The sequence below is a fragment of the Pseudomyrmex gracilis genome, unplaced genomic scaffold, assembly GCF_002006095.1.
Source record: "Pseudomyrmex gracilis isolate BER0280 unplaced genomic scaffold, ASM200609v1 scaffold_232, whole genome shotgun sequence".
NCBI lineage: Eukaryota > Metazoa > Arthropoda > Insecta > Hymenoptera > Formicidae > Pseudomyrmex > Pseudomyrmex gracilis.
The window spans coordinates 43,103-68,061 of record NW_018020816.1 but is presented as its reverse complement, the minus strand read 5'-3'; the positions used below and the strand labels follow the sequence as shown (position 1 = coordinate 68,061).

At 41.7% G+C, this 24,959-nt stretch overlaps 1 protein-coding gene across 9 annotated transcripts in view; it reads left to right on the top strand.

Annotated features, from left to right (window-relative positions):
- The window catches only part of LOC109858989 (tensin-1-like), a 62,643-nt gene that overhangs the window by 15,028 nt on the left and 22,656 nt on the right, over positions 1-24,959 (top strand). For 6 of the 9 annotated variants that reach the window (XM_020436775.1, XM_020436776.1, XM_020436773.1 and 3 more), the window contains one exon: positions 19,592-19,666. In XM_020436775.1, coding sequence (XP_020292364.1) covers positions 19,592-19,666 — 75 coding nt within the window. Of the gene's footprint in view, positions 1-5,980; positions 6,159-18,799; positions 19,067-19,591; positions 19,667-24,959 lie in introns of those variants that run through there. The other 3 variants (XM_020436781.1, XM_020436783.1, XM_020436782.1) reach the window with 3 other exon arrangements.

The window sequence follows — 24,959 nt, the reverse complement described above, 5'->3', positions numbered from 1 at the left end:
GAACTTCGCGCACGGCGCTGCCTCGGCGGCGACGCAAGGAAAATGGGGAAAACGGCAAATGCCGTTTCCCGATATCGGAGAACTGGATCACATGTGTGTACGCGCGCGATATATGATACAGATATCCATTCGGGCCATAATTTAATTTCACATCGTCGATAATGAATATTTTTTCGAAACAGGTGATTTATCACTGATTGAATTTCGATTCAATAATGGATTAATAAAATTGGATTGGATGCGCGGACATCAATATATATATATACATATATATGCGTGTACACACGACACAATGCGTCACAATAATATATTTTATTGTTACGTTTCATTTCTGCACACAAATTCATTTCTACATATTTTCAAGCAAGATAACAATTTATTTATTTTGCTACAACCATTAAAATTAACTTGTCTTGAATTTATATTTTTCAAATTTGACTTTTTTCCAACGTTGAATACAATAAAAAAGAAAGTAAGGTCATAAAATTTCATGAATAACATACGATATGAAATTTTAGAATAAGTCTTTTCAACGTCGTTCTAAAAGCTAGAGAAGATGAACTGATCGAAGGGCGTATATCTCGCGTCCCACTGTGCGGAAGAAGGATGATGTACATGCGTTGGGTATGCAAAGAGGGTTGATACGGCAGCGGGTCGCTGCCAGAGCAATACTTTTTGGAGAAAGAGAAGGGAACGAGCTGGGAACGAGAGAGAGAAAGAGAGAGAGAAGGAAAGGACGCATTTCTAGAGGAAAGACCGGAAGCTAGACCCGTCACGGATTTTCTTTATGGTGAGCCACGGGGGTTTCCGCGCGTATGGCGCATCGCGGATGAAACGCGCGTTGCGCTCACGCGAGAAGGGGCTCAACGTGACGAGGCCCTCTCTCTCTCTTGGTGTGTCGTCGGGCAAAGGGGTTGTAATATTTAGAGCTCTGACTTTTTCGTGAACTTCTTTCGGCCAGACGCCGATTCGCTTTTGGACTTTTCGCGAGATGTTTCCGGCTTTTAAGCTGGCACATTTTCAAGAAGTGAATGTATGCCGGGCTCTTATGCATACGCGGGCGCGCGGTGACAGATAAAAAACTTTTTTACAAATGTTAAATGCATAGCGCCTATACGTTTACCGGCTAAGTGGTGCAGCGTGAGTTTTTCGTTTTTTTTTTTTTTTTTTGTTGTTTTGTTTTTAGTTCGCCGTGCGAAGAGAAAAACTGTGTAAGCGAAAAACGTAATTATCGCGGTCTCTTGGCATTTCTTTAACGTTCGCCGATATATATTCTCAATTATGTTACTCCGCGCGTTAAAGTTTCGTTGATAAGCTTCCCGGTGAAATATTCCTCGATTTGATATAAGAGCGCCGGCAAATACGGAGAATCCTGAGAGACACATATACAAGCATCAACCTCGTAACGGTATATAATTTAGTGCGCGAGGTGTTTCTCATCAAAAGATTTACCTTGACAACGCCGATTGTTTATCGTCACATTTGAACGTCCTACGCTCCGCTAGATGGAAACGAAAGAGAGAGAGCGAGAGAGAGAGAGAAATTACACATCCTGTTCGTACAATTGCTATCTGACTACTTTAAATACGTGGCGTGAGGAAACTCCGCGCGAATCACGGGAATATCAACGTATACCAACCAGAATCGTTTTGTATGTTGCATACACGAAATATACGCAGATGACGAAGACTCCGTGCGCGTTTTCAGCTCGCATTTTTATCGCGTAGCATGCGCGTGATAAATCAATCGCTAGTGTCGTGTACGCAAAAGGAACGGGCGTGTATCGCGAATTGCATTTATTGTCAGTGAGTTTGTGATAAATCTGCTCTCAGACAAGCGCGATCGATGCTGCTTTACTACGGCGAACAACGCGAATAGATTGGCGATATTAACACGCGTAGAATAGATCAAGCAATGAGAGTTTGGCATCAAACAATGTTTGTTTAAACTCGATGAAGCGACGGAAACATCACAATTTTATTCAGCGATCTTCTTTGGCAAGAGAAAGCGGTTGACTAAGACGTGTCAAGAAACTTGTGTACGAGGGTGAGGGTGAACGCGTTAATTGAATAATCTACAGACTGTTACGGAATTGCGTGTGAATTCTTATATTACGAGATTTACGTGTGATAAATTCTTTTTTTTATACGCGTGTATAATGAATCCTTTTGAATCTCAAGCAACGTGTAGATGAAGGAGACACGTTATATATTCCGTCGTAATTATCGTCGCTTCGAAACGCCATTTAGAAACTTTATTATTTGTTACGCGCGGCGAGATCTAGTTTAAAGGGGGTCGGAAAAAAGTTTTGTTCCCCGGGTTGGTCGATGTATAATGAAAGAAAGGTGAGGTAGAGGGAGATAAAAATAGAAGGAAAGGGGTCGACAGGCCGTAGTTGTGCTTTCTACCGTTTCCGCGGTTAAAAGGTACTATATCGCGGTTGAACACGCCCACCTAAAGCACCTGCTAAGAGCCTTTCCATTCCAGTTGGCGGTACGACAGCGTGTTGCCGACTTAAAAGGTTTAAAGAGCGCTGCTGCAATATATATCGCACGATGAATGGTGATAACAGACTAGTCCATTGTCCTTGAAAAGGTATTTCTCGCGTAATGCGGGTCTCCCCGCGGTTTCGAGCATATGCTTTGGCTGCAGACTGAGAGATTTAACAATATAAGAGAGCAAGGTTTAGATTAACTTAAATAAAATTAATCGCATATATTATTCAAAACATAAAAATATTAGAAATTGAAATTTTACGTAGTAGTTTTAATTATATTTTTTTATGTAGTAACAATCAACGGAGAAGAAAGAATAATGCGCACTGTGACGCGTATTTGCTATAAAACAATTGTTTACAAACGCTTATTGCAAATAATGTTTGTATATGTGTGTCAGCGAAACGAAATTGTCAAATTTGTGTCCTCTTGTTCTACAAAATATTTTGAAGCTGCACGCTGAAGGAGAAGAAACGGTATAGCTCGACCTCGTCTGTTGCAATTTCAGTTCATATCACGAAGTAGCGGAAAAATTCGTTCTTGTATTGCGTTCGCGTACATGTCCTCTCCATATGTTCCTTTTGGTCCAGACACTGTCGCCTTATCAGAATCTTTAGACTGCGCAAAGTGTAGTCACCGAATAGCAAGGGCGATTCGTTCCTCCGATATGATCAGATATGTTCATGAAGTTTGAGTAGGGACTGGACTGCAAGAAGGAAGACGTCTAACTGCAACCGCGACATGGATACAAGTTTGCCAGTTCAAATTTCATAGACGGCAACGATACTAATTCACTGTTGCATCCCACTCGTGCACATTCCGTTATATGGTATCGCCAGGAATCACGACAACAAAGCCCGACAACAAATGTTTCAGTCGAATTGATTCTGTCGAGTGTAAAAAAAAAAAAAAAACAGAGCACGAAAGAGAAGAAACTCTTTTACCTTCTTGCAAACAACAATGTAAAAAAATAGAAATAAAAAATCATAAAGATTGTATTTTTCTTACTTCGATTCTATTATCGCCGGACATTCGCAGATACACGCGCGTTTAACCCTTAAAAGCTATTATACAAAATCAAATATTAAATATTATCATGGGTGAAATTTCACTCAGGTATATATTTATTTATTTTAGAAATCAAACAAGTTGTCAAAAAAGTTCGATCGTGTGAGTAATAATAAAATCAGTGTTGCTAGTGGTTACGTTTTTTAATAACATTGCAAAACAAAATTCGCACGGGGGAGCGAAATTTCACCCATAATAGCCTTTGAGAATTAAGTAGGTGTACGTTCAGCGAGGAAAATTGTAAACGACACACAACGCTCCCCCCCGAAGCCATTCGACAAGTTGATAAGACAGATGCTATCGCGGCAACTAATCTAATCTTGCTATAGAATTAGAGCGATCTCGTTAACGCACGAGCTGAACAAGATTTTTATTTCGGGCAAAAAGAGAGAGAGAGAGAGCGGGCCAATCGAGACGGGAGATAAAGAGCCATTCAATATCGGTATAGTGACCTCATTGACGTCGTCGTAAAGTTCGCGAGCTAACGATCGTTTTCGAGGATCCCTATTTCCGCCGATTGGAACAAGAGGAGGGAACAACGTGTCCTTTATCTCTCCTGATATTCCCCGGAGTTTCCCCGGAGTAACCAATCTCTCTTTCTCTACCATTACAGATTCTTCCGGTCGTTCATGGACTTAAGTCTTAAGTTCCCCGCCGGGATATTGGGCAATTCCGCGTTTTACTTTCTCATGTTGTCGCTCTCTCACGATAGGCAATCGGCGGTCTCCTAACTTCGTAGAAAATTGGTTCTGATGATCGCCCAAAAACGAATCCGAGATTCATCTATTCTCCGATTGACGGCAACAAATCGAAGAAAGAGAGAGAAAGAGAAAGTAGAAAAAAAATGTCATTGAAAAATTTATCAGGCGAGATCTAGCCCATTGCGAGTTACCGTTTCACTTGCAGTCGATCGTGCCGATTATAAATAATTGGTTTAAATTTAGCGCACGCTCCACTTTCACGGCTGAATAATCATTCGCGCGGATCACTGAATAACCAACCAATTCCGTATCCTCTACGTGCGCTCACGCGAGCGCGCACACGTATCCCCTTTCTCCACCTCTGTTCCTTCTTCTCTTTCTCCTCCTTCTCCTCCTCATCCTCTTCCTAACGACTCTAAAACCAGACGAAGCAGTCGAGCCAGTGCAGAGGCACGTTCCTGCGCCTGCTAAATGATGCAAATACTAATAATGGCGTGGAGTGAAACGCTGGATAATTGAAATGTAAACATCACGCTCCGCCATCCACCTCGCCGCCGTTCGTCAGATGAGGGAGAGACGAACGGGATGAGAGTTTGCGGGTTCAAGCCTGTTACAAACGTCGGGACCAAAAGGCCGAGAAGGAGATAACCGAGGAGGGAGGGAGGGGAACAAGAGATTGTCGGAGACCAAGACTCGAGTGGGAACATTCGTGTAACATGCGCGCACGCGTTTCCGCGAGAGACGTACGTTTTGACGTGTCGAGACTGACAGGCGGAACGATTAATCTCGCGGAACGCGCGCCGCGCCGTAGTTCAGCTACATCTGCTCGTTATTGTTTCGCGTTTCACGGATTAAAGTCAGTGGTCTGATAGCGTCTTTTACGAGACGACAGAACACATAGAATCTGAATATTAATCGCGCTTACCCTCGTGTGCGGTTAATAAATATTTTCTCCTCGCAAAACAATTGTTTGTAAACAATGCAAAATAACGCTAATATCACGAATGCGTTTGTTCACGTTTTCGAGCGTAAAATGCAAATTTTAATATTATATATATAATAAAATATATTATAATAATAACAAGCTTCCGGAATATCGGAATTACTCTCGGCTGCTCGTATATAGGGTAAACGTAATAGGGGTATAGTTATTGGCCAGCAGACAGTTATTGGCCATTTGGGTTTACGAAGTCCTAATTAGGATAATGGCTATGTTTATGTCCATTCCCAACGATCGGACAAGAAGCCCGTTACCAGGCTGTATTCTGAGTTACATCGAGGGGGATCATCGTGAATATTGTAATGGTTCCGCCGCCAAGCCTCGTAATTAGTAGACTTGCGCGAAAGTCACCCTTTCGCGAGCCCCGTGTCCCCTCTTTTATTTCGACCGCAAAACGCGGGTGAAAAGTTCTTCTCTCAATATGCGGTTTTGAATGTTTTTTGTTTTTTGTTTTTCGAAATTGTAGAAATTTAGAAAATACCGTGTATTAGCTGTTGATTTCGCCGCGATAATTAGAGGAACGAAACACTGCTAATTATGCGGTTAGCGAGATAAAGCGAGCGAAACGGCATATAGCAGAAGAGAGATTGATTCGAAGCAGACGGAGCATCGCGCATGATCCTCGACGCCCTCTCCTCCCGTGAAGCTCTCTATAGGGTGGTTGGGGTCCACGTGGCGCAACACGGTGCTGTCAGTCGCGTCCGACGAGCCAAACGCGTATCACGTTCCGTATAGTGATGTGATCCCATGCGGTTCGCGATCGCTCTTTTTCAATCGGCAAGGACGAGAAGTACACAGTTAGTAACCTTGACGGTGGTTTTTCTTTGTTTTTAGCTGTCGATTTTTTCTAATTGTTACTTACCCGTTGTCAGAACACTTCGAACATTTCAACAAGTAAGAGAAGTTTCTATTTCGCAATTGCTGCGTTCGTGCGTTTCGCTTAAGTTTGATCAAGGAAATTGTTTTAAATTTAGAAGCAATTTTGATCATGTTTATATTGATTTGTAATTAATCAATTAATATAATATAGTTGTGTGTGTGCGTATATACGTGCTTTCTATGTATTTTAAATATTTTTATTTTGTGTATTGAAGCCCTGCATGCGTGCAAATAAAAAGCAAATCATTTACGTTTTGTTTCTCGACTTTTCAAACTTTTATTCCAATTAATTCGCAACGCTGAATTTATTTGTCGCATCATCGCTTATACGGTCGCTTTTATTATAGCCATCCTTTTGTCGCGCAACTTTGTCACCCCGAGATTCGTAATTTTAATATCTCCGTGACGCTCCTTTATAATAGCCTCCTTCGTATAAATTTGCATTAAGATGAAACTTCTTGCTGCATGTGTTTACGTACTTCTTATCCTGCATATAAAGAATTCCCAAGATGACACAAGATTTCGAAAGTGAGGAAAGAGGGAGATGCACAAAGAACGGTAATTGCAAAGTTGACGTAAAAGTAGATCACAAACGTAGAAATATGATCGTAATTGCTTCCGTCTGATTAATGGCGCTTTATCATTTTTGTGTTTTTGTGATTTACCGTTGAAGAAGTAGAAAGAGATATTCGGGCAAAAAAAAAAAAAACCAAATACGATGTAGAAGAGGTTTTAATATAACGTAGTTTTGGAAGAGGAAGAATTGCTGTAACTCGCGGTGTGAAATATGACCGCTGTCATCGCGCCGATCCAAAAACCGAGATATTAATGTCGGTGTGATGAAAAACTCATATAGTACATCAATATAGAGTTAGTATTAACAAAATGGGCGATGCATTTGCCATTGGGAAGTCATGCGTTTGAACGAAACTAGTACGCGGTGGTATACGTGTAGAATCGACAACGAAACTAATCAATCAGCATCCACGAGCGAAACTCAAAAATAAAAAAACCGTCGTGGAATAAAGCGAGAAAAAAGAGAGAGAGAGATTGAGAAAAAAACTATCTCGTGCGCATCACTCGTTTACACGAGTAACACGACGTTTTCCGTCCAATAACTTTTTTTTTTCATCGTTAATCCTTCTGTGTGTGTCGCGTTAATGAGAACTCGCTTCGGTCTGAGAATTAATTAGTTTGAGTAACCCAATTAAAAATGAAAGACACGCCCGCCGAACAGCCGACCGCGTGATAGTTTTACGATTCGTTGGTACGACACTTACTCACAAAAACGAACGCGGAATGCTAATCAATAAAGACTCATTTTATGTTTTGCAAATATTCCATTGAAATAAAAGTGTGAAAAATAATGATTTTTGTGCGCGATTGTTACGCGCGCGATTGTTAACGTGTAAAATATCGAGCTGATCAAATGGAACAAATTTAATTATAAATTGTATACATATTGTAAATGTACGCGTACACATGAGAGATAGCATTGTATAAGAATAAATTACTATATTTCTCTCGTCGGAGAAACACAAATGAAATAACGAGTTGAATACGTTTAACATATGTTTTAACAAACAAGCTGTTGGCGATTAATTTGCGAAAATCGATCTTTTGAATTTTGAAAACTTTATACCAAGTTTCCGACATTCTGTGTGAGTCTCTACAATTGAATATCTGAAACATCGCGCATTTATATTTACTCATTTTTTATATAATATAGCCGTCGCCGCTGCAATTGACTAGCTTTTACATCACGCGCAATAAAAGGTAATTAAACGACCTTCTTTGTGACGAGATTATTTCCGCAATTATTTTCGAATGCGGGAGCAGCGGAGGGATATAATTTTATGGTTAATGAAATTCACGTGATATTGGCATTATGCGCGGAAATACTTCGTTACTTGAAGAGTCAGGCCGCCGTGCGACGTTTCAGCCGACGCGGCACCGGGGTTGTATCATCTCGTTGTATTAATTTAATTTCGCCGATATGAAACGTGCCGAGCGAGGGAGTCGCGCGGTTGGGGCGCTCATAATTAATGAACCTTTTAACAATTAGCAAAATTAACTATTAAACATTGGATTGGCCTGGCTTATGCGAACGCGCGCGCGTGCGCGCGCGAATATTTAAATAAACTTTTGCATCTCTTTTCGCGGCTAACGAAAAGAGACGGGACACAGCTGTTCCGTGTTAACATTTTTAACGTAATTAAAACCAGATCTGTGATATATGTGTGATGCTCATAAAGTTTCAACGCAGCGCAAAGTTTTAATTCTGTCTGTGCCGTGTACACGCGCGTACTATCTCTTCGCGTCGAATCGCTTAAAATATAATATTCGAGTGGTTCATTTCCGAAATTAGCAAGCACGGACGTTGTCCGTGCGGAAAAGAGAGTCTCTTGCAAGAGAACTTCATCTTTAAAGACCACTTTCTTATATCATACTACGGAAAATTGTTTGATCGTAAATCTCTCGCGCAGCTACGCGCAGCGCGCGTTCAATTAATCCGTAAAACGAGCGTCGTCAAGAGAAATTTATATGTAATTTAAACGTTACACGAAAGCTACTAAAAAGCAATTTAGATATTAAACGTAAGTTTAATAGTCGCGCGCGGTTTAATTAGCACTGACTATATTTATATTTCATATTTCGTTTCGTCACTTCCGCATGATTCTCACGGATTAGCTTATTTGAAGTTTATTTAACGTTCGCGTTGGTTGTTTCGGCGTTTGTTGTTTCAATCGATTACACGTACACACAAAATGCAAAATTAAAATTGCGCTTCTGCAATATTATATAATAAATAAAAACCGTGTTTTGGCGCGCGCACGCGAGATTGCGGCTGCCAATTGTGCGCCGTCTTTTTCGAGAATTGCAAATTTTTTTCCGAACACGATCCTTTGTGCACTTGCCCTTCCATTCGAGCGGGTTGCACTGATTGGTTTCGTAACCATCGGCCTGTGAAACAAATATATCGCATCATAGTTAAAAAAAAAAAAAAAAAAAAAAAAAAANAAAAACAAGACCGCTTTGTCGAAACGACAAACAACGCACTTCAGGCTTTCGACAGCGATTGCACTCAATTTTGCAATCACAACTAACCACAATGCATCCTCGCGGGAGACAATTGTCATGATTCAAAAAAATCAACTTCCGCGTAAGGTTTCGTAGGCGATGAAAACAAAAATAAGAGAATATAATTAGAGATTAGAGATAAAATCGCGCGCTCGATATATCAAAATTTTTGGTAATTTTCTATGCACATCGCATTAACTGTAGAATTTAACGGTACGCGATTCGAGTTTCGCGAATTAATTTCAATAGAATTTATCGCTTTTGGCGACTCTGCGGCCGATCGCCAAAAATAAACCCGCAAATCACGGATCACACATTGCGTATTTTATTTTTTAATATGTATTTCCGAGACGCAAAAGAGAGAGAGAGAGAGAGAGAGAGTCATAAAACACAGGAAGAAGAGGGAGCGCGAGCTTAAGCAACGCGTTTCTGGTTTTGATAGGTCGTCTGTACGTGACGTTTCGATAAACAGTCGCAGCTTATATAGGTTCGCTATATGTGCGCGCTGTTCCACGCGCGCACGGATCAGGAAGCGAAAGGCGTCGGTTCGTGTCACGAGTCGGACGCGCTTTGCTATATCAGAGCGATTTCATTATACGTCGCGCTCCGGATCCGAAATGATTTCATTACTCCAAACGAATCGCGCATTCGTCAATCACAACCGAATGTATACACACGCGTCGTGCGAGATATCTCACAGCCCTTGTGTTTTGGAAAAAATCAAATTTGACATTTTCCAACACAGTCGGGAAAATTGTCATTCTTATATCATCTCATTTTTATTCTCATCTGGAAAAAAGTGAAAACAAAAAAAGTAATTTCTCGTTTTAGTAATTTCTCGTCTTTCATTTCGGTGTCATTGTATGAAAACGGAAATTGTGAGAACGCCAAAAGTTCTCGCAGTTGCAAATGTGGACGTTCTAATTACCCGCGTTTCAATCGACGCGTCTCTATATCGAATGATGACTACAACGTCACTGAGATCGACGCGCTAATGAAACCGGCCTCGTTGAGTGATGGAGAGCATTAAAGCGAATTAACGGACTGCGAGAACATCCGTATCAGACCGAACACAAAGAGAATACATGGAAATACATGCTAAACAAAGGTTACAAAAAAGAACGTAAATAAAAGTCTCGATCACAAACACTTTTTTTCCGAGGCTTCGGATTTAAATTGAGATTGCAACGTATGTAAGAGAGAGAGAGAGAAAGAGAGAGGGAGGAAGAGGATAAGAATAAATTAAAATCGAACCCCATAGAAATCTCGGGCCGCGTTTTCCGCGCCGCTTGATATCCTGCGCCGCGACTATACGAGCCACAGGTGTAATCTTCGAAAAGGTTCCATTGACGCACGACGAGAAAAAGGGAGCATTTCGTATTTTCTGGAGGAGAATCCCGAGGAAGCTATCTGCGACGATGACGACGACGACGACGACGACGACGACGACGACAACGACGACAACGAAGGGTTGGCCAATCTAATCTAGCCGCGGGCAACGGAAGGAGATACCGGCTACCCTCTGTCCTCCATTCGAGTCGATCACTCACTCGATCATCCCTCTCGCCGTTTTATCATTCGCCGTATCCCGGCACAGTCACTTTGCCTCCAATGCATGGAGATCGCGCCGGGACCCGCTGCCGTTTCATTCCCCTGTCCATCGCCGCGCCGTCCATCGACGTGATCCTCGTAAAAAGTTTCTGTTCTTGATTAACACCCACGGGCTAAGGTTTTATGTGCGGGAGAAAACGTTACGGGACACGCAATCGGCGGTTTGTGTAGATCGAGGGATACGTCGTAATCCACGACACGAAATCGGATAAATCTTCCCAAAAGTTAATCCTGTTCCCGCTAATCCGTTTACTTAATCGTTCCGTTAAATGTATGTGAACATCAACATTTGATTCTCACAGTTTTTCGATTAAATCGGAAGAGAAGTCGCAATTAAAAATTGAAACGAAAGTTAGAGCAAACAAAGTTTAGAGCGCAATTATCTCTTTCAAGTATTTGAGAAGCGATGAACTATGAATCACGGGATGGTCTCGCACTGCCGGACAAAGTTCCAGTGGGACAAGATCGCGAAATAGAGTGGCCCGTGGGAGCACTCGTGTAGACTAAATGGAGAACATCCTGCAGATTATCGAAGATATACGCGTCTTATATAATGTTCTATTTACCCAACGGAATAATCAAGGGAAGATAATTTTAATTTAGATTGTAATTTGTAGATGCGTTAATAAACTCGCTGTTTGTTTGGCAGTTTGACCAATTAATAAACGTTATGCAACTACAATTGTTGTTTCTTCCGAGTCATTGAACATGAATAGACATAGCATATATAATAATGTTGGGTGAAATAGCGCAAAATACATTGTAACGCACAAAGCTTAACGTGAAAATTGATTAAAATAGTTCTGGACAGAGGGAGAGAGAGAGAAATATACATATATATGTGTATATATAGAAATATATATATATATATATATATATATATATATATATATATNATATATATATATATATATATATATATATATATATATGTATAATTTTTTAGAACATCTATTTATCTTTGTGTTGATGCCGACACATACATTAGTATTTTCTCAGTACAAGTTCTCCGGACGGAGGACAAAAGCTTTAATGGTAGTTTTCGATCGTCGTCGTTTATCACGTTCGCAATCTCTGCCATTACTATTTAACTGGAGCATCGGGTGTTTTATGGTCGCTTGGTGGGCTCTCGCGAGTTCATAAATCAGGCTCGGTTGACGAAATTCCATCTGGAAAAAAGACGCGCGAGCTTCTGAGATTTTTACATTGTCGCCGGGAGTGACAAATAACGCGTGCTACGCCGCCGGACCGTCGTCCATTCTGAAAACGAGGGTGTGTCTTGTAACAAGCACGGAAGAGGAGAAAAAAATTGGGGGGAGAGACGGGGAGAGAGAATAGGTGGATCGACGGCGGGGGTAGGTGAGGTGAGTTATTTTCTGGCCTCCGTGGAGTTCGAATCGTGCGGTGAATCGTCGTTGAAAGCGGGATCTTCCATCATTGTACTTCGACAAAAGGGATCATAAATCTGAGGGTGCGGCCATCAGCCGGACGACGACGACGACGACGGCGAAGTTTCCGCGAAGATAATCGACCCCCAATGAGCGCGGAGAGATGTTCGTGGCGATATTACTAATTGCTAAGAAAGCATCCTCTTAAGTAATTGCCACTATTTATCTACGCCCTAATCGACAAGGTCGCAATTTGCTTGTCAGATATTTATCGACGTAGTGAGATATTACTCTGGTTTTTTTTTTTTTCATTGCGTGACTGTGAATATTGACAAAAAATTAATTCTTGTCACAATAGCTCGTTTCGATCTCTTTGTAAGTCGCTCGGTAAATCGACAAAGATCGACTTTTTTTGCGCACCGTTGCCAAAACGCGCGCTCGCGTCAACTCGAGGCAAGACGCGAGCCAAACACGGGAAGACAAATCGCGCTCGGATGGAACAAGCTGAAGGAGCACGCATGCTTTATATGCGAGGGCATATGAAAGCGGATCACATACGAAAGAATATGTTGTAGTTTACCAGGATTTCGTATTCACTGACAAATTGTCGCAAAGAGCATATCTTTCATCATTGTGCTTCGGCTCGAACGGATCATAAATCAAAGAACGTGTTCAACCCCTTTCCGAGGGAATTCCTTTCGGTGTTTCCCCCGTTTCTCTGGTACGTACGTACGTAATGCGGCATAACTAGTCTTTATCAAGTTTTAATAGCCGCCTCATTACACCGGGGAAGGATTCGTGACTAAATATTGGATGCAACAGCGCGCTTTCGGAGAGATTAATGACATTCGGGTGACTAACAATTTGTTTCTTTAAAACGCGCGTTGCTTTCCCACACTGTATCACATGTGCGAGATAATTAAAATATCTACGCAAATTATATCTACGTAATAAAAAAATTACTAAAATAATTATACGATAGTGATGTAATTTAAGAACGGAAGAAAATAACAACCGACGATTCGGTCTAATTAAAATCAAATTTATGCGTTTGTATTTTTCGAAAATGTCTATGTTCGCCCTCTTTTGTATTCATCATTTTCCTAGCTTGGATTTTCTTTCTTTTTTTTTTTTACATCGTACTTTTCACATCGTTCATCAAAGGATTTCAGTGGGAAAGCTGCGTTCTTAATAAACCCGTTTAATTACTGAGCGTATACCTTCGCGGCACTAAAAGGAAAATGTTTTATCTCCTTTTTAAATACCGCCGTAATCGTTCGCGTCGTTTCCCAAAACAATACGACCGCGCGCGCTCGAGCAGATTTATTTCAAATTAAATATTCAAGAAAATCTTTAAACAGACACCGTTGCCGTGGAATATCGGCTTCTCAAACACGTCAGTTCATCCTTTTTATCCGCTCCCGCGGAATTCGCGAAGCCTCGGTGAAGGGTAAAGCGCATTAAGAGCGAACCTCCTCCGCCCGTTAATTGACTATAAACGTTCGGTATTGTTTCCCCGGAAATTCGCCCGTGAAGGGAAACTCAATGTATCCTCAGTCTGACCCGGGCTCAATGGAAGGAGAGAAAGTAAAGGGAGAGTGAGAGAGAGAGAGAGAGAGAGAGAGAGAGAGAGAGAATAAAGGGGTGAGATAAAAACCGTATCCCCTTCAGTGTAAAACCTTCCCCCGTCTGCCGCCTGTCTCCCTGTCTTTTCTAACGAGCGCGCGGATGGCAACGAGTGGCTGTTTGCAGGGTCAGCTTATTTCTTCGGCTTCCTATTATGAATATTTGTGACTTCCATCCTCGCCGTGTGCTTTTCTCTTTTCTCATCCCTACGCCCCCTCCTCCTCCTTCTCTCACTTCATCGTCTCAGTCAACCTATCCGTCCGTTTTCTCCTGCTTCTCGCATCTACGGTCGTGCCGTCCTCGTTGGCAGAGAGTTAAAGCATATTAGACCAGCTCTCGACTGCGGCTTCATTGCAAATGGGGGAGAATTCGTCGTGCTCTCTATCTCTCTCTCTCTCGATGCTGAAGGGTACTGGTCAGCCCTTGAAAAGCTCCTCGAATCACCAAAGCCTTTCTCCGAATATCACGCTTACCACCCGGTTCCCGGTGGTTCCTCTTCGACTCCGGACCGGTCCGGAATTCCCTCATGGGATGAAAACGCGATGTTCGCGTAGAAAGACTTTCACGTGAAAATGTTTTTGCTCGAAATCAAGCGACAGAGTCGGGATTCCTCCCTCACCAACGAATAGAATGTATTTCTGAGAAAGCGAAACCAATTATTTCTTTTCCGAGTGAGGACGAGTGCGACGGACGAATGCACGGCAATACGCATTTCCGTAATCCATATTTATGAGGACGCCATCGTGCGCGCGGGATAAAGATTAATGGCGAGAGGAATTAATGCGCGTGCGCGTGCACACGCGACGCCAAGTTTTGTGCGTCGTGAGTTAACGACATCGTAAATAATAACATCAACAACGACGTCCCGATAATGCGAGTGCAATCGACCGTCGTACGGCGCGCGAGGAGAGTTTCGCCGCTTCCCTTTACTTTTCTTTATTTTTCGTCTGTTTCTCGTTGTATATCTCGCTGTGTATCTTGTCTCTTATTCGGCTCTCGTGACGACTCTCACTATTAGTCGCTCGCTCGCTCGCTTGCTCACGGTAACAACGCTCTTCATATTGTCCTTCGTGTTGCATGAATGAAATTGCATTCATTATGTCAATTGCTCCCGTCATTCGATGAAGAGCTTCCCGTCCCGAGAGGCCACTCTTCTTTTCTCGATTTCTCACGAAACACAGACGTCGCGTACGTCTGTGTTTAAAATTCTTTTGTAATATGACATACGTACACAAGAGAGTTCGTAAAATATTCTTCCTTTCTTTTTTCGATTAGAATTTTGATTTTTTTCAGGAAATCGAATAAACTCAAAAAATTGTCCCTTAGACTTTCTATGTATTATAAATTCACCCTGTGTTGTTGACTGCAACAATATATGAAATTTCATCAAGACCGACACAAGATATTTTTGCAAATTTTATTTGACAGAACACATCCAATTTGGTGGATTACCGGGCGCTCTAAATTCAATATTCAATGACAAGCTCGGATGATTGATGTCTGACGCCAAAGTGATCCGAGAGACGTTTTTTTTTTTTGTCGGGATAGATCGAACACAATTCTCCGACGCAAAATTCCACCTTCGCGAATGCACGTTTGTTTTTTTTAGAAACAAAGTGAAGTAGCCGCGTTCCGGGGAGCATCTCCCAGACAGATTGCGGTGACGACCGATTGGGACTTGGATGATCCGCTAAAAACAGCTCTCGTCTACCTTATGTAAAGAGCCACTCTCACCCTTCCATATCGCGTCCGTCTCGATTACTTTGAAGTCATATCGGAATCTCCTCCCGACTTGGTTGGCTTGGACGATCGATTGGCTTTTGATGACTCAGAATTCTTGCCAAGACGCTTCTCATAAATTCACTGACAAACAGGTACTCAACGTAACCGCGCTCTTTTGATTCGGATTCGACTTAATACATCAGAAAGATATAGAAAAAATCATGTTGTGCAACAAATATTCAAATCACTATAATAACATCTGCGCGCTGAGAACACAGTTTTTATTAATATGATTAAGAGAAAAAGAAACTATTTTAAAATCATAAAAGAGAATTATCTGTAACGATTGGATTTTGTTCATTTATTTATTTATTTTTATTTTTTCTAAACGTGGTCGCTGCGTTGCAACGACAAGCATAGCAAATGAAGAAAATAGGGCTGCTATTTCCGTGAGTCGGTACATCGGGACTGCCTTAGGGATACGTCACACAGACGAGATCGAAGATTGCGGGGAGGTAGAGGGAAGCGTGTCTTTCCTGGACAATCAGGAACGCGCGGAACGAGACGGAGAGATAAGCACGCGACGGCAGGAAAAAGAAGAGGGGTCTTGTGTCGCGGAAATACTCAGACGATTCCTTTAATAATACGCCGGAAAGACGTGGCGCGCGCGCACTCGGTGTCTTTTTCCTCGTTATTTCTTGCCTCAATCTACTTTGTTTAGGTGGATTCTGTTTACAATCTTGTTGCAGCCACTCTCTCTTTCTGTCTTTCTCTCTTGAAAGTATAAATGTCTGCTAACGTTACCGGCCTTAATGGCCTTGGAATTCTCGTCTTTCCACAAACACGTTCTCTCTCTCTCTCTCTCTCTCTCTCTCTCTCTCTCTCTCTCTCTCTCTCTCTCTCTCTCTCTCTCTCTACAAGTTTTAATATTATTATTACTCGCCTCGTATTTCTCTACAAGGCGCTAACCGCGAGATCAGATACTGTTTCATTGTTCCTTGTCGTTATTATTATTATATGCGTCGACAGAGTGTAATTAGTATCGCAAAGATCACGCCGATAGCCCGGGCCGTGATAATCGAATAGCGGGCTGCAAATTACTTTCCACGTCCGGAAGCAAACCTCGGTAATCGAATAACATCCTTACGTCGGACCGTAATTCAATTGCTTTCGGGATAAACGGGTGTAACGGATGGGGACTTGGAAAGAAAAAGAAAAGCGACACGAAAGGCGAAGTGAAAGCAATTCTAATGGATAATAAAGTAACTCGGAGAGATTGTTGGGGGATATCATAATTAGGAAAAGCTCGTTCACGTCAATTATCGTTGTCTTTAATCATCTGCCAACAAATTAAAAGCGAAGGGAGCTTGAACAATGCAACACGGAAGAGACGTCTAAAAGGACTTTGTCCGAGGGATACTTGCCGGATGGCTACAATTTTCGAGAATGTCTGAAAAAGAACATGTCTCTCTACAAGCTTTGTACAACCCTCACTGTGCGCGCTGTTCTCCGGCGAATAAATTTCGCATGCGAACCGAGCGACGTGTCTCGGTCGTCGTTCATTCAAACGAGCCGTTCAGCGCGACCACCCCCCGTGTCGGCACGTAACGGCGGATCCCATGACGGGGGGTTGCATTCGGGGAGGACCTTGGCGAACTAACGGAGGTCGGTCGGCAAGCCTTCCTCCACCACGCCTTTTCCGCGTATTTGTAACCGCGTCTAGCAGTTTCCTTAAACAAACCGTAAGTTCGCGCGCGCGAACTCAAACTTCAGCGAGTATCGTTTCCGACTGAGCAACAGCAGTAATGAGGCAACGTCAACTTTCGCGAATGTTGATCATATGTGCATAGATATGAGAAACATCAAATAAACTATCCAAGAGAAGAGTTACATGCAAATATAAAATTTATATACAGGAGGATAATACATTTTTATGATTTTTGTCGTTGGCGTTTTTTGCAATAAATTATGCTATTTATATTTGTTGCAATTTACTTACAGTAAATATTGTACATTTAATTTAGCGAAAAATTAAATTCAACACAAAATATTATGTACAAAACTATATAACTATATTGTATATTTTTCATATAAATATGTGCTTTTCTCATTCTTTGGCATTTTAAAAGAATGCACATCTCTTGTCACGCAGAAAAAAAATAATGAGATATGTCCTTGGCGATGCGGAAAACTGTGACGTTTCGTATTCGCTTCGTCGCGTAATGCCGCTTCGGTTATTCCTTGATGATGACAAGAGAAAAAGAAGAAAAAGTGTAATAAAGAGAAAAACTTTCGCACCATGAATGCTACATCTGTAGTCTCCTGATGGGTATCGAATGGAAAGGCGAACGCATAAGCAAGTTGTTCGAGCAGCCGTTCGAACGAATCGACTGCTTTTTGCGCGCGAAGACGCAGAAGACCGCGCCATTTGTCAAGTTTCGATATTAGATAAGTTCTCTCCATTCAGACTGATGTTTTTTTTTTTTAAATACAACAAATTTATAGAGCTATTAAAAAAAAATGAAACACACAAAAGTCAAATAAATTTTGCAAAGTTACACTGAAATTGTAAGAGCTATCTTTTTCTAGTCAATTGTACGGGAATATCAAAAAGGAGAACTTTTTTATGAAACCAGAAATATTAAAATATCAGTAAAATACGCAGCGTTTAAATAAGTACGTAAAAAAGACGATAGCACGAAATGATGAATTAAATCCGGAATATCTGCAGCTCAATTAAAATGAAGCTGTAATCAGAATTACACCAAAAAAAAAAAAAAGAAAACAGTCGACGAGAAAGAGCTTTCCTTATTGTAACATCCTTATAATAAGAAGGCATACTTGTCGTTCTCCTCGAGAAACGAGGACTCTCAGAAACTGCTTGAAGCTACGCAAAGTAAATTAAATTATGCTCTTATCGTCGTTCGCATCCTTAAAGAAATCGCATTGGGATGCTTTTTTACATTCATCAAATTGTCATAAACATTTGTATATTTCTGTACGTCTTTGTAGGAGATACATTGCGTCCACGTTGTCAATTTATAATTGTTGTTGTAACTGCGCGAGTTTGAACGTAGTCGAGTTTCAAACTCGTTTTTCTGAATGTATAGCTTTTGTGAAATAAAAAAGACCGGTATAATTATAAAAATCTCGCAAAAGACCACCGCGATTTGCGGATCGTCGTGTACAAAGAGAGAAAGAGAGGAAGAGATTGTGCCGGCATCCCCTTCATCGAACACCGCCCTGTGCGTTACCGTAATTATACCGGGGATCCCCTTTTGTGGTGGCCGCACAGCGACGTCAACCTTGGCTTTTCAAGACAATGAACCGTGTCTCCGACCAGAAACAGGGAACATTCTTGGGCGTTGTAGTCTCTTCGACTCACACCGCACACAGCTTGCCAACTTTTCAATTTCGAAATTGGACGACCGCTTCAAAGTTGCAGTAGGCTCGATCTTTCCGATAGAAGGAGATGTCGGCCCTAGCTTTTCCTAAGTACGTGGACTAAATTGCAAACGTATTATCGCACGTTCGCTCCGTCGCGCACTTCCGCTCAAACGGAGCGTTCGGTCCGAAGGATGCACTCAGCGCCGTGAGACGCCGCACGTGAGAAAAATCCGAAGAATGGAAATGAAAAATATTTTAAACGCGTAAACAAGAGAGATTTGTGTAATTGATTTTATCAAAATTAAAAGAATGTTTGTGCAAATTTAAAGTTAAAAATATACAGAGGAGACCAAAATATTCGATATTTAATTGTATATATGTATTCATTAAAATTTTGAAAAAAAAACTACGTTTTGCTTGAATACATACTACAACTTTTATTTTTTGTTTTCAAATTTGCCAGAATTACAAATATGAATATTTGTAATTCTATTGCAGTGATATTTTAATGAAAAAAACATTATATACATGTATGTACGATATATACATATATTATACATAGAATATCAGTATTCGCATGCGAATTTTCGATTCAGCTGCTACACGCACGCCTTTCTGATCTGTTTGTTTCAGTACAGCGATCGATTCACACCCGTTCTCCTGATAGTCTCGCTCGCGGGGATTAAAGTATGCAGTCCAGATGGAAAAGTGAGTACTAGAAGATGCACATATAGTTTACTCCCGCGGAAAAAGGACGTCTCGGCGTTTGTATGCGGCTCGTTGTTAGAAAACCAGCTTGGTGCCGCCTACGGCGTGCTCTTCCAAGACGGAGCTTTATCCCCCGAAGCTCTGTGCGGAAAACTTTGCCTCTTTCTTTTTTTTTTTTTTTTTTCACTAGGCACGACCGCATCCTATTGCGTCGCGTTATCTCTCGAGGCACCAGACTGAAAACGGATTTTTAAGCTCGGTTTATTGTCTTTATTGTCTTTGTGAATTTCAAATAATTTTTTTTTTTTAATGACTTGGAGAATTTTTTAAAACCGACAACAACAATACCCGTTGCCGAGATAATTTCACAATTGGGAGGATGAAAGGAAAATTGCTCGTGCATGTGCTTGCGCCGCGTGTCACAACGGTTTGGAAACATAAGAAAGACCCCCCGAAGGAGGGTCCCTCGTTAAAGGACTTGAAAGAGCGAGCGAGGAAAAGGTAACGCATAGGGAGAGAAGCGGGCTTATATGTACGGAACGACGGAACGGAAGTTGAACCGCAATGCGAGAAGCCTAATTTTCCGCGTTCTTGAGCGCCGAGTTTAATAATCCTCATGATACTTTGTAAGACCTCCCTTTCAGTAAGCTCCGACCTTGGGGCGCCAATCTTTTAATGCTAGAGTCAGCGAACTCGTATGTCCTTTCGAGTGAATCACCCTCTCTCTCTCTTTTTAAAATTTTCATACGGACTTGTGCAAACCGATCGGGAAAGGTAATTAAATAATTAAATTGGAACAGACGAGGCACGTGGCTGAATCATTCGTTTTAATCAATTTTAATCCGCGTGGCGTATGAGATATATAAGAAATAGAGTCGGACTATTATAAAGCGCAATTTTATCGGCGACTCGCCGTATAATCCGAGGATTAACTTGAAAACATCTGGAATTCTTCTCGGGAAAGTCCAACTTCAACGATGTAAAACGTCGCGTCGCGAGAGCGGCGCGGAACGAGAGTAATTTCGCCGCCGCTCGTCTTTTATTATTTTCCGTACTTTAATTGGGGGGCCTCGTAATCCTTATCGCATCCCTGCCAGTAATATTTCGAAGTTGGCTCGACCGTGCACCAGCCAGTTCTCCCCAGTGTGCCTCTCCGACCCGTGTTCACCAACTGCACAGAACATATCGATCCTTCGAATTAGTGTTTTATTTCGAGAGCTGCTCCTAAGCTCTCGCTTTAATTTTCTACCTGAAAAAATCCTTACCTTCTACGCCCGATCTTCGGTAAGCGCCTCTTGAAAAACCTCTCACGGAACGGTGGCAGATGAGAAACAGAACGTTCGTCTCATTATGCAGTGAATTTCCGGCTTTTGCTGTCATTACGGTTGAAATATTTTTTTTCTTTTTTCTTTTTCACAAATTTTCACTTGTACAATTTATCTCAAATCGTCATCTTATTGGATTATTAATCGCGAAAAGCCGAAAACACGATCGAGCAATAAATCACGAGATCGTATATTGGAAAGATACAAATGTGTCACGCAGATCGTCAGATGCGATTTCAAATACGTAACGACGTTCGCGCGCCTCACATAAATTTCGTCGTAACACGTGGATAATAATGATGAAACGACATTTGTATGCCTTCGAAATGGCTTTCACATTTGGCGGACGAATTATTACCGACTTTGTAACATATGAGAAAACTTGGCCGCGGTCATGCCGAAATGCACGTGACTGAGCGAGATGATTAAGAATAGAAATCAGGAGTTTCAATTAAGGCACGACGTCGAATAGTTCGTGTAAAGATAAGTCGCGTTAAAACTTTGTTTCTGGGAAATATAATGCTGATTTTCATAAATATTGTTAAGAAAGATAAGTTTTATCTAAACTGTTTTAAATTCGCTTCTGAATCTCTCTCTGCTGTGTTATTTTCGGTGTAATTAATTTAACGTAGTTAAATGACAGATGTCTGTTATTGTCAACGGTGTTTTCTATTATTTTCCGTCATGTGCGCGTATCTCTTTACGCTCGAGCTCTCGTTGCGCAAACTCGCGATTATCCTAAACCGCTCATGCACTACTGCTAAAAGTTCGTTGACGGACGCGCGATCGTGCGTATGATTCGCTGAAAAAAAAAAGAAAAAAAAAAGCAACCAACCAAGAGAGAGAAAATCCTATATAGGTCTTCCTTTGACGGAACACCGTGGCGAAGAGACGTTACACATCTCGCTGATCATTGAATTACAAACAAGGTACGAGATGTCAATGAGATTCAGCATAGTTGCCGAATAAACACACAATGACAACCGGCGCGCATCTTGGCGAGCGCAAGAGAAAGAGAGCGAACGCCACTCTTTAGCGCGCGAGGGGTGTGTTTACCCTCCATTCCGTGGATTTACTCGTGCATACATGGAACAGCACTCCGCGATGATACGCATTTCTCCCGCATATCGCACCCACTCATACATACATACACTTATATACACACATACTGACTGGCCGCGCGTTCACGGTGCGTTCTCCGCCAGCAAGAAATTTCGACTGATGGTTCTGTAACTCGAACGATCCTCAGTTCCTTTAGCCCCATTAAACCCTTTGCCTCGCCGAGCGTTACGCAATTTCTATGATCCCCTCAAACGTACTCGCTGCGCGCGCGCGCGCGACACGCTGCACGCTTTCGTGATTTCGCGACGTTCCGGCAGCTTTGAACATTCCAATCGCGCACGGAAAAAAAAAAACAAGCTTTGCTTGAAATAGCAAGGAGATTAACTACTATACGCGGAGAAAGAACTTGCTGGGACTACTACTGAATTTTTTGGTCTCACTAACAAAACGCTTTGTCGGTGTAATAAAAAATTCAACGGACCCGGCAAGTTCTTTTCTTCGCTGTAACAAAACCTTTCCGCGCGCGCGCGCGCGCGCTTTGTACATCAGGGCGAGCTGCCTGTTTTTCTCCGCGCCTTCGCGTTGTAAACGTTGTCTCGCTCAGATTGCACGACGCAAGTTTTAATACAAAACTGGTTTCGATGAAACAGGTAGTTTTATTTTAGTTGAACGGTATCGGTTGTTATCGAACAATTTTTGCGCGTGAGTGTTTTTCAAGAGTGCAAGAGCTTTCAAGTAAATTCGTTTTACACACGATATTACACATATTTGTCTCTCGACGTAAACTTCTGCTCCTCGTCCCGTTCGCTTCGACGTTGTGCTGTTGTTGTTATAATACTAACGTAAACTAGAGAATATCGAATCGGTTGCGGAAACACACGCGTGTGGCTATGGAAGATCAACGACGCGCTATGCGTGTAATTTTTGTAGTCGCGATGCGATCGCGGAATATGTTTATCCTTTACCCGCGGATTTTCTCGTGCAATACACGAAACAGCACTCACGCTGCAGAGCGCGTATCTCTTTTGCATGTTTGCATCCCCCCCGCTCTCTCGCCATCAACGATCGCGTATTCAGAGAATACCTTTCCCTTCGATATTCGTCATAAAACCGACAACGCATCGCTCGCTACTATTTGGTTGGGAGCAAATATTCCGTTTGATCGCGGCAAAATGACCGATAAAGAGAGACACGATTGTGTATAAAAAAAAATCAAAATCCATCTTTAACATCGCGCGTTTACTTAAACGATCTTAAATTTTCTATCGAGAAGAGACGCGAAGAGGGGTCGAAGAGTGAGAACACACCCGCGCGAACTGCGGGTCATAAAATTTTTTACTGCAACCGAAGACTTTAACTCAATCCGGGTTTTAAAATTTTTACTGCCGCCTGAACTCTTCTCAAAATCGAGCTGTTTAAACATTAAAGAGTTTCCCATCTGGTGGTACAGATACACGACTTGAAAAATACATTTAACGCCGTCTGTGCTCTCTGTTATTATTTACAAGTGTGTGCATGTGAAGTCTTCGGCGCGCAGGTGAATGTTCTTACAATTTGACACGTGTTCCTCGTCACTTATACATGACGAAGTTGTAATTTCAACAAAACTCGTTTGCTCGTGCAAAGTAACAAAGAACCAATTTTCGTACAATTTTACTATCGCCGCGGATAGGGAGACAGAAAATTTCTCGACGCGCTTTCATATTGTTCACGAACAAATCTTAGCTTACAACGGATAATTCTCTCCATGCGACAAGATACTTTTACGCTCGCAATCGGATTTCGCGACTCGCTGAAAATCTCCGATTCCAAGTATACTCGAAGCGGGACAATAGATCGCAGGGTGCAGCAGGCTCAAATAACCCGACGAGTGCGAACGCTTCAGAGCGACGACGTATCCTGTTGCAAAGACGCGCAAAGACGGGTGAAAACGAAGCAAGAGGGAAGAAACAGAAAGAAAGACGACGACGACGACGACGACGACATTGGGAATAACGACGTTTATCCTCTTCGCGGAATATGACAAACTTGATGAAATTCTCCTGAGAATGTCGTTTGCTGCTCCAAGAGCGATTGGTATCGCGCATACTAGCCGCAAAATAGTTGGTCCACTTCCGCATTGTACAGGGCGACTCTCTCTCGTCCGTAACAACTTCGCTACGCAACTATGCCTCGAGTGGACCTCGGTACTCAGTTAAAGTAACTTCACGTAACGCACTACAATTGAATTTTTAACGAATCGAGTTTTACCTTTCCCAAACTTAAGTCTCGACTAAGTAACTGCGCGCGGTTTGTGTACTTGAACAATAGTACAACATATAATAACGTAACATGTAATAATATAACATGTATTAATGGTATAACATATAGTACAATGTCATACAACAATCATTGAATCGCGCCCGATAAATTGATTAGCTGATGAAGATCAAGCGTGTGTAAACGCAGCATTTCAGATTTTTGTTATAGTACTACTAGATAGTACTGCCAGATTGTAATAATTTTCAACATATTGTAAAAATCTCTCTACAATGTTATTTTTTATGACAAAAAATAGTTATTCTCCATAAATCCTTCGCATAAAAATAATCTCATTATCTCAACAATAGTTGTCCTCCACATGATAATAGTCTCGCAGACGCGATTGTTATGTGATGAAAAAAAACAAGGGAGTAAAATAATGTTAAAAATTTTCCTGCGATTTTAATATATTCCAACAATAGGATGGCAGGTTTAAGCCGTGTGTCCATCCGGAGAGGCGCAAGTAGCCCTTTTATCACGCCGGGTCATTTATATCTTTCTCACGTAGAACTTTTCTGCTTCGGTAAATGCAGACATGAAAAATTCAGCGCGAAGCTTGATAGAATCGCGGAATATCCTCGCCGACAAAATTTGCTCCCACGGAC